The sequence below is a fragment of the Citrus sinensis genome, chromosome 7 (assembly GCF_022201045.2).
Source record: "Citrus sinensis cultivar Valencia sweet orange chromosome 7, DVS_A1.0, whole genome shotgun sequence".
In the NCBI taxonomy this organism is placed as follows: domain Eukaryota; kingdom Viridiplantae; phylum Streptophyta; class Magnoliopsida; order Sapindales; family Rutaceae; genus Citrus; species Citrus sinensis.
In genome coordinates, this window is record NC_068562.1 from 15,866,514 (window position 1) to 15,876,302 (window position 9,789).

General features: G+C 35.7%; 2 protein-coding genes across 6 annotated transcripts; one reads left to right on the forward strand and one right to left on the reverse strand.

Annotated features, from left to right (window-relative positions):
* Positions 1-210: 210 nt before the first annotated feature.
* LOC102625257 (DNA-dependent metalloprotease WSS1-like) lies at positions 211-4,573 on the reverse strand. Of its 4 annotated transcripts, none has more exons than XM_006494756.4 (5): positions 4,432-4,573; positions 3,053-3,275; positions 2,778-2,973; positions 1,550-2,020; positions 211-580 (listed from the first exon to the last, which is right to left on the reverse strand). In XM_006494756.4, the coding sequence occupies exons 2-5, from the start codon at positions 3,205-3,207 to the stop codon at positions 392-394; spliced, it is 1,011 nt and encodes a 336-aa protein (XP_006494819.2). In that variant the 5' UTR covers positions 3,208-3,275; positions 4,432-4,573; the 3' UTR covers positions 211-391. The 4 variants fall into 4 exon arrangements, with proteins under 4 accessions (XP_006494819.2, XP_006494823.2, XP_006494822.2 ...); XM_006494760.4 differs by having other exon boundaries at positions 3,053-3,207; positions 4,432-4,537; XM_006494759.4 differs by lacking the exon at positions 4,432-4,573 and adding an exon at positions 3,488-4,399 and having other exon boundaries at positions 3,053-3,207.
* A 2,332-nt stretch (positions 4,574-6,905) lies between these two features.
* On the forward strand, positions 6,906-9,523 carry LOC102626291 ((R)-mandelonitrile lyase-like). Of its 2 annotated transcripts, none has more exons than XM_006494761.4 (3): positions 6,906-7,228; positions 7,572-9,090; positions 9,190-9,523. In XM_006494761.4, exons 1-3 carry the CDS (start codon positions 7,120-7,122, stop codon positions 9,233-9,235), a joined length of 1,674 nt encoding a protein of 557 aa, XP_006494824.2. In that variant the 5' UTR covers positions 6,906-7,119; the 3' UTR covers positions 9,236-9,523. The 2 variants fall into 2 exon arrangements, with proteins under 2 accessions (XP_006494824.2, XP_006494825.2); XM_006494762.4 differs by having other exon boundaries at positions 6,909-7,228; positions 7,575-9,090.
* Positions 9,524-9,789: the final 266 nt, after the last annotated feature.

Sequence of the window (9,789 nt, forward strand, 5' to 3'; positions counted from 1 at the left end):
TTACATGAATATACTCAAAGTTCATCAAAGACCTTCCTTGCTTCCCGAACTTAAAGTTCAAACATCTGTTGATGTTAATAAAGTGAGTAATTCAAGAAAATAATATAAGAAAAAGAAAACTCTTAATACTTCACCCGCTTTCCCGAACTTAAAAATCTTATCAGAAAATCAAAATCCTCGTCCTTCTTCATGTGTAAGTTCATAAAGTAATTAAGATTAACAGATCACTACGTATTACCCTCTGGAGTTATATCATAAGCATTTTGATTTGTACAAAATGAGAGTAAAGACATCAAAATGTAGACAAGATTTTCAATTTTGGAACAGTTTGCATATTACAGACAAACGGATGTGTACCTTGACAAAATAATGTTTGTTTTCCTTGTTAATCTCAGGTGCCAGGATAGGGTCCAGGAGTGGATATGGGAGGGCCATTTGAATATCTCCATTCTCCACAAGCTAAGCATCTCTCGGACAAGCTGCTGTTATCTAGGGTACAGAACTTGCAAGACCATCCCTTCAAATTGCCAACACTTTTGTTTCTCTGAGTTCCACAGGCTTCGCATGTTAGTGCCAGCGGCTGCAGTATGAAGATGCAAGCATTAGAACAGAAACATGCACATGAATGAAAATATGCCCACGTGCATCTACAGGGACAGAGAGAGAGAGGTAGGGAGAGGGAGAGAAGTGGTGTTGAAGGAGCTCCATGGATGCATAACATAGGGGTGCAGATTACAAGTGCACAAAAGTTGAATAAATTCATTGTTGCTGTATGGCATCTATAGGATAGGCAAACCAAACTGCATTCATAAAGAAAGTATATGAAGTGTCATCACCAATGGGCACATTTTGATACATCTGCAAACTTGAGTTCTATGCTATCGTCATATAGCTTCTAGTTTCTGTAATATCAGCTTATGGCATATGATTATACACACTGTAACAAGTTTTATTGGTCATTATAGTTTCTAGTATGAAGATGCAAGCATTAGAACTGAAACATGTACATGAAAGAAAATAAGCCCACATTTATGCACAGAGACAGAGACGGTTACTGAGAGAGAGAAGTGTTGTTAAAGAAGCTCCATGGATGCATAACATAGGGGTGCAAAATATAACCGCATAAAAATTGAATAAATTCATTGTTGCTACATAGCATCTATAGGCAAACCAAACTGCATTTGAAGAATCATCACGGATGGGCATATTTTGATACATCGGCAAACTTGAGTTCTATGCTATCATCATATTACTTCTAGTTTCTGTAATATCAACTTATGGCATATGATTACACAAAATGTAACAAATTTTCTTGGTCATTATAGTTTCTAGTATGTTTAGAACTGCAAAGAAATTTGAACTGAGTAGTAGTCATAAGAACATATTGCACTTGATTTTTTTTTTTTAAAAAAAAAAGATGTATAAACTATGGCATTGTTCAGAAAAGGACTTCTCAAATAGAAAATTATAGCAAGTGATCTGATAAGTGTATCTCACAAACTTGAAGCATATTAGCCAGCAAAACTGAAGACACAAACATAGATTTTACCTGGTTTAATAAAGTACACATGTTGCACTGCCACATCTGCCCAACGTCCACTGCTTTCTGACCAGAAGAAGGTTGAAGAGATGATGTTTGGCCAGATCTGTTATTAGAAACTGAAGAAGTCTTCGAACTTTCTGAAGCATCAGTAGAAGATCCAACATCTTCCCTCACGTCAATGTCACTGTTCAAAGATTTGGACCCACACCACATATCATCATGCAGTCTCCTTTCAGCAGCCATAGCAGCTGCTTGTATTGGGCTGAGTGCAGCTTTGATGCTGCTATCACCACCTATACGGTTAGGTCCTGATGGCAAAAGAGCTCCATGGCGGGCTCTGTTCTCTGCAGCAGCAAGGGCAGACTGGCGCAATTGTGACAATGGGGGTTGGCGGGAGAACCCACCCAATCGTCTCCCAGGAAGATCAAATCCTTTCCCAGTGCCAGTAATTCCTTTAGCCATCAGTTCATCACATTCCTGCAGAGAACATGGAGAAGAAAGCAGGTGGTACAGAAATGGAAACAAAATCAAATATATATAAGAAAATATACGGTAAGAAAACAGAAATATGAACCAACGGCAATTGGAAGTTTGATGACAGCGTCTAATCTAAAAATATCTTAAAGAAGAAAACATTTCTTTTAGTATGATATGATTAATATTGCTTCTTTTCCCAGTTATTGGTTAATTTCATTAATATCGCTCCAGAGTAAACCATAAAGGGAATGTGAAGGCCAATACGAAGTTATGCTTTAGCGATACATTCCTGAGTCCCAAAGGTCCTTGGGAAGTATGAGTATAATTAAAACTATTCCTAATAACAAGATGATTCCTCTATTTGCTTTAGTTAGTTGCATTGCATTACAAAACGGTAAAACTGTGCAGATATAAGGATACAAATGATGTCTGACATAAGCAACTTATATAGAATTTAGATGGAACATAGCCATGGACATTAAATGAGTGTATTTATATCTGAGAATCATAAGGCATTCAACAATCTCAAGAAGCAGTAGGGAAATAATCTTGATTTCAATTTTTGCCCGCTGGACGATTTTTAAAGTCATGCCAAGCATCAAAAAAGATCATACACCCAACAGTAGTGGGTTTCAATTTGAAAACAACTATTGAACTGAAGGAGCTGCATGATTCTCATTGTTGTAAAAAGGAACTAGCAGAATGACAGCGTTATTGGGGCAACTAAGTTGTTTGATATTTGGAGTAAAAGGCACACCTTTCTGATTTCATCCCAAAGTTTATAAAAGTCAGCATTATGAGGGCCATATTCATTGTGGCAGAGCTCATGCAGCATAGTGTCGAGAATCTGTTCATAAGGAAAGAAATCCCACTCTCTGTTTGGCCTCCGGAGCCTCAGTTTGACCTCTGCACCTCCTCCTATGTTTATCCCCAGAAGAGATGGATTTGCAGGACTACAATTTGAAATTCTAGATGAGAACTACAAATATATGATATTCATTCCAAAATAAACGGATGCCTAGAATGCAGTACCAGAACTCAGAAAGAATTCTGACTTTCCATTTATGTTTACGCATGATTGGCTGTACTTGTTTTGCCACTTTTTCAAGAATTTGTCTTGCATCATCTTCTCCAATCTTCTTGAGAGCCTTAACCTCCCAAACCTTGTTAAGATCATTAAGATCCATCTGGAATAGAAAGCTCACAAGTCACAAGAGGAGTAAAGGGCGACTGTAAACAACTAGCTCTGAACTCCCTGACAAAATATGAGTACATTACTGTTATTAAAGAAAAGGGGAAAATAAATGTTGGGAGCTAAACATTGTACAAACAGCATTTATTCTATGTTGACAGTAATATCACAACATAAGCAATATGCAAATGTCTTTGATAATATGAAAAAGTAATACTATTACATCAATTTGAGTACTATGAAAAGGACGTAGATGCATGAAAGCGCATACATACAGTAGAATATCAAGATGGGAAAATCTACCAGATTGGAGATTTCTAACTGCAACAAACAAGAGTAAGAAGAGAGATGAAATCACAAACCACATAATTACACAGATAAAAAAAAGCCATAAATATATGTAACAGAAATACTTCCACAAAGACCAGTCTGCTTATGCAGCAAACAGGTGATAAGCGGAATCATGAAAATGTTCCAATGTGCATACCCACGAAAGAAACCAAAGCCTTAAGAACTACCGCAGAATCCCAAAATTAAAAAAAAAGGTCTCACTAATACTTCCCTGCAATACATGCATACCTCCTAGAACCATGTCCAATAGCTACCACATTCCTGATAATACACCATGGATATAGTACCAAAGCAAAATGTCCCTCAAAGTAAACTACCATACTTCTTCCCCTCTTTATCAGATAGTCAATTTCTACATTAAAAGATCACTGTACACAAGAGTAAAACTACAACAGCAAGATAAGGCACCATCGAACATCCAATGAACATCAAACAACTCAGTATACTAAAGCCTCATAAGATTTAAAGTTTTTTTTTCCCCCCAATCAATAACCCAATTTCAAGCTCAATCAGAGAATTGGAGATTTAATTTAATTATTTATTTTTTAACAAATAATTCAAAATTAACAGTTCTAGAAGATTTCTTTAGAGCAGCTCAAGCTTCTCTAATTTGTGCAAAAACTAATTATCTCTCAGGGTCAACTATAAATCTTCACGTGATGATATACAAAATGTTGGCTTCAGTACAAAAGTTAAATTTATTTATCAAATTTTCCGTATAGTTTTCTCGCCATCCAAACAGAAAATTAACAAAACAAAACACATAAGATCGGGCGGCTCGAGAAGCAAAAGGCGATATGTCAAATTTATATAATTGGATACCCCAAAAAAAAAAAAATTAACAAGTGGAATTTCAAATTTGAATTACCTGGAGATATGTCACCGCTCTTGAGCGTGTGTTAGAGAAGTAAAAGGCGAGGATAATAAAACGCGAGTACGCGACAGCCAATGAGCAATTGAAAATTAACTTAAAAAATAAAAAAGCACCGATTTTTTTTTAATTTTTAATTTAGGTTTTAAAAAAATTGGAATTTGGAAAGTATTATAATCAAAGTCTTGTCAACAGTATTTTTGTTCTTTTTTTTTTCTATACATGCATAAAGAAATTCATCAAACAAAAAAAAAATACATTATTTTTCTGTAGGTCAAAATATTTCAACTTACATTTTTTACTTAAAATTTTGAAATAAATTCTCATTAATTTGTCATTTTATCTTATGTAATTCACCTGTAAATGTTTTTATATCTACCCATTGGATTATCCAAATTCAACATATGGGAATATGTGTCAAAACTTCAAGTAAAATATTTAAGTTAATTTAATAGACTCTTTTCTTGAATTCATTAAAGATACGCTTGGCATGTGGAGTCTATCATAGTATGCATTAAATACGTACTAAATTTATATAATGTGTGTTTCAAATAATCTTCTTTTCCTATATCATGATGTATTTTTTCTACCGAAACTCATTTTCTTTTTTTTTTAAGATGAATTTTACTGATCAGTAATAATAATACTAGTTACTTCAATTTGATATACACAATAATCTTAAGTTCGTTATGAACTTGCTAGAAAATCAATATCAATAATCAATCCAATTTTCAATTTGATTAGGCATCTAAAAGAATAGTATATTTTGGCAACTCTAAAAAAATATATAAATTTATGTTACAATTTTATTATATAGATGAACGGGTAATGTGGTACTCCAATCTCACGTAAGTTTTCTCCCGAATAAAATTGTTTGACATGGTGCAAGATTCCAATTAAGCAAGTCGAACAGTAAGATCAAACAAGTAGCATAAGTAATTACTAAAATTTAATAATGTTAGGATTTTAATATTTAAATCTCAATTTGAGTATCTCGTGTGTCATTCATTAAATGAATAATGAATTTTATAATTTATAAAATATTTAATCATCATTTAATAAATAAATATCACATCAATTAACATTCAAATTAAGATTTAGATTTTAGAATATCTATCATTATCTATTAAAATTTGGACAAAAACGAAATGAAATCAACTGAAAAATGGACACGAATAAGTCATACTTGCTTGTTTCCAAAACAAGTGTGGTATGATGTGCCTTTCAAAGAGTAATGATACAGCCACAAACTCTTGTACAAATTTATTTTGTACAAACTGACGTGGCATTAATTCATTGGTTGAATGAAAATATAAAATAATAAAAACAAATCATGTGGGCCAAATAATATTTAATTCAACCAATCTTATCATGCCACGTCAATTTGTACAAAATAAATTTGTACAAGAGTTTGTGACTACATCATTACTCGCCTTCCAAATCACCACCCCGCATATCAAGAAGCACTTTTACAAACAAGCAATTATTAAGCGCTTGAAAGCAACAGGTTCAAATCCCACTTTTTACAGTCATTTTAATTACAAATTACAAAAGCTTTGTATTAATGAACCACATCAGGATCAGATACAGTTAATAGTTGTAACAACTCCCATTAATAATTCATGGCCTTGTATATATTAACATTAATAAGTACAATTTTCCAAATAAAATGTGCAAATAAAAGATCCCTTATTTAACACGTAAGAATTCAACTTGGATTCCATAGCCTTGTACTAAACGAATAGGATTTCTCATTATCTAAGTTTTATTAAACTTTTAAAAATCTTTTATCATGTGTTTTTTAGTAATAGTGTATGGGTAAGATTTAACTTTTTTTTTATTTTTTATTTATTTATTAACAATTAATTAGCAATTAAGTTATTTGCTCATTATATGATCAAATCAGGAGAGAATTATAATCCTATACCAAATTGATAGTTCAATGTTAACAATTTTAAGCCTAAACATGAAACATATTAAATTCTATGTGCATAAAGCTTTTATCTTAGTAAACCCTTAAGTACTGCATGCCATAATTTAAGTCCTATCAAATAAGCAGATTTTATTTATTTTTATTAATATTCTTAGCATCAAACAATGCCTAAACAATGAAGTAAAATACTCTTGAATTACTGTAATCACTGCTTTTTATCTAACATAAAAAAAATTTTGAGTAAGACACCATTATGCTCATTAAATAAAATAATGTCACGTTTTTTAAATCCTCTAATTTATCATAGCAAAATAACATAGTTAGTCATTGTAAAATAATTTTTATATAATAATTTTGTAAAGTTATTTTGTTGATTTTCTAAAATTATCTGCGGGGTTTTGTCGAATAGCGTTTTTGCAATTTGTGTAGCGAACCTTAGCCGCAATGTCTTCTCTAGAACCCAATCAAAAGCTTCCATGTCAGTTAATATCCTGCATCGGGCTGCAGACGATAAGACGTTGAAGCTAATAAATAACGGTCTTCTAACTGAATCCTTAATAAAAAAGACACCGCCCTTTGCTCTTCTCGCGCCTCTCCCTCTCTCTGCCATTCTCTGCTCTCTCCCTCTGTTTGATCTCCAAGAAACGCTCAGAAAATTCTTCTTCATATCCAAGAAACGCCGAGAAAATTAATCCTCCCTCTCTCGGCTTTCCCTGCTGCTCCTCATAGTCTCCGAGAAAATTCACAAAAAAATGGCGCCCAAACACCCCATTTGCTTTTCTCTTCAATACATCGCTTTCTTGGTGCTCGTTTGCTCCGTTGTTTCTTGGGCAAGACCCCACTCTCAACGACAAACCCAAGGTTAGTTTAGTCATTTTTGCTAATTCATCTGATGAAAACCCCATTCTTTTTTTTTTCTTTTTTTGCTTTCTTTTCCCTGTTTGGATTCCCAGAAAACGCAAGAAACCAAGAGGAAATGGCATCTACTTGGAAACCAAACGGACGTTTCTGTTATTAGAGTAGTTCTAATTTACTTAACTGAGATCGGTTTTCGATTAGATACGTCACTTTAACAAATTCGATAAAAAGATTACATTTTTCATTTTTTTGCTTATAGTTTTCACTTTTCACTCACTTTCTTGGTAACCAAGCACTCTCTAAATTACAAAACCCTAGTGACATTTTCTTTTCATTTTCTCTGTAGCAGAACCAAGTTACTTAAAATTTGTGCACAACGCCACTGATTTTCCCTCAGAGGATTACTATGATTACGTTGTAGTAGGTGGCGGCACTGCTGGGTGCCCATTAGCCGCAACACTCTCACAATCCTTTAAAGTACTTTTACTTGAACGTGGCGGCACTGCCTATGGCAAGCCCAATTTGATGACTCAAGAGGGTTTCTTGACAGCCCTTATGGAGACAGACACATTTGATTCCCCTGCTCAGGGCTTTACTTCCGAGGATGGAGTCCCTAATGCCCGGGGGCGTGTTCTTGGAGGCAGTAGTGCCATTAATGCTGGCTTTTATAGTCGTGCTGATCAAGATTTTTATCGGAGGTCAGGGATGAATTGGGATCTTAAAGTTGTGAATGAATCGTACGAGTGGGTTGAGGAGGCGGTTGTGTTTAGGCCTCAGTTGAGAAATTGGCAATCTGCTGTTAGAGATGGATTGTTGGAGGCTGGTGTTGATCCTTATAATGGGTTTAGGGTAGATCATGTTGTGGGGACTAAGATTGGTGGTACGACTTTTGATAGTTCAGGGAGAAGGCATAGTGCTGCTGATCTTCTAAGCTATGCAAATGCTAGGAACATTAGGGTTGCCATATATGCAAGTGTAGAGAGGGTCCTGTTGGCAGCTAGTTCACCTTATCCCGGATCTGGGCAGGCAGCTATTGGTGTTGTTTATCGTGATCGAACAGGGCGGTATCATCATGCCATGGTTAGGGAAAAGGGTGAGGTGATTCTATGTGCCGGTGCTATTGGGAGTCCTCAGTTGCTGTTCTTGAGTGGCATAGGTGCCAGGCCTTATCTATCATCTTTGGGTATTCCAGTAGCGTACCATCATCCTTATGTAGGGCAGTATATGTATGATAATCCGAGGAATGGGATCTCTATTGTGCCTCCAATTCCACTTGAGCATTCCTTGATTCAAGTTGTCGGGATTACCGAAATTGGGGCTTATGTTGAAGCAGCGTCGACTGTCATTCCTTTTGCATCCCTTCCACGTTCTGTTTTCATTAGGACACCATCCCCACCTCTGTATCTCACTGTTGCCACACTGATGGAGAAGATCATTGGGCCACTTTCCAGTGGTTCACTAAGGCTGGCTTCAACAGATGTGAGGGTGAATCCAATTGTTCGCTTCAATTACTTCAGCAATCCTGTGGATGTAGAAAGGTGCATAAACGGTACACGCAAGATAGGGGATGTGCTTAGAAGTCGTTCAATGGACGATTTCAGGTTACATGAATGGTTTGGGGCTCGGAACTTCAGATTTGTAGGGCCTGCACTACCTGTGGATCAATCTGACCATGCCCAGATGGCTGAATTTTGCCGAAGAACTGTGAGCACCATATGGCATTATCATGGAGGCTGCGTTGTGGGCAAAGTGGTTGATCGTGATCTTCGGGTTATTGGCATCGATGCTCTCAGGATTGTTGATGGATCAACGTTTAGTATATCACCAGGAACCAACCCCCAGGCCACCTTGATGATGCTTGGAAGGTAACCGATTGTTCTATATTAGGCCCAAAATAGTCTCCTGTGTATGAAGAATATGCTTGTTGTACAACTAATTCACCATTTTGCTGGTTTATTTTGCAGATACGTTGGTGCGAAGTTAATCAGATATCGTTCGATAAATGGATGATCATTTTCTACCGTTGCTACAGTCATGCATCCAGCTTGTCTGCTGGCGAATCTTGTATTTTGCCACTTGGTGTTGAAAACCTTGTAGGATTCTCTTTGTAATTACGTACTTCTGTGTTTTCTCTTGAGAACTGTAGCTGGCTCTGCCTCGAGGTAAATCAAAACCGTGTTGATTCATTCTTTCGAAAGAATAAAATGTACAATGTGCTCTGCTGCTCTTAATAAGAATGGAAAAAGCAGCTCTGTAAAATGATTCCTAGAAGGGAATCAGTGTTCTTCAAGCTGTTAATAGTTTTATGTGGTTGATTGGTCCTTTGTTGATCTGCAATTGAGATTTTGACCTGTTAAACGAATAAGCCAATCAATTAGAGCCACCTTTTATTCATTCCTAGAAGGGAATCAATGTCCTTTGTTGATCTGAGTGGTCCTGTTTCTGTTTTTGTTGTCGTTAATAAGATAAATAGCAGAAGCTGCATTATTCAGGGAAAGCAAAGAATGTAATTGAATATGTTGTTGCAATTTGGTCCTTCAAGTTCCCATGATGTTTAATTTGGG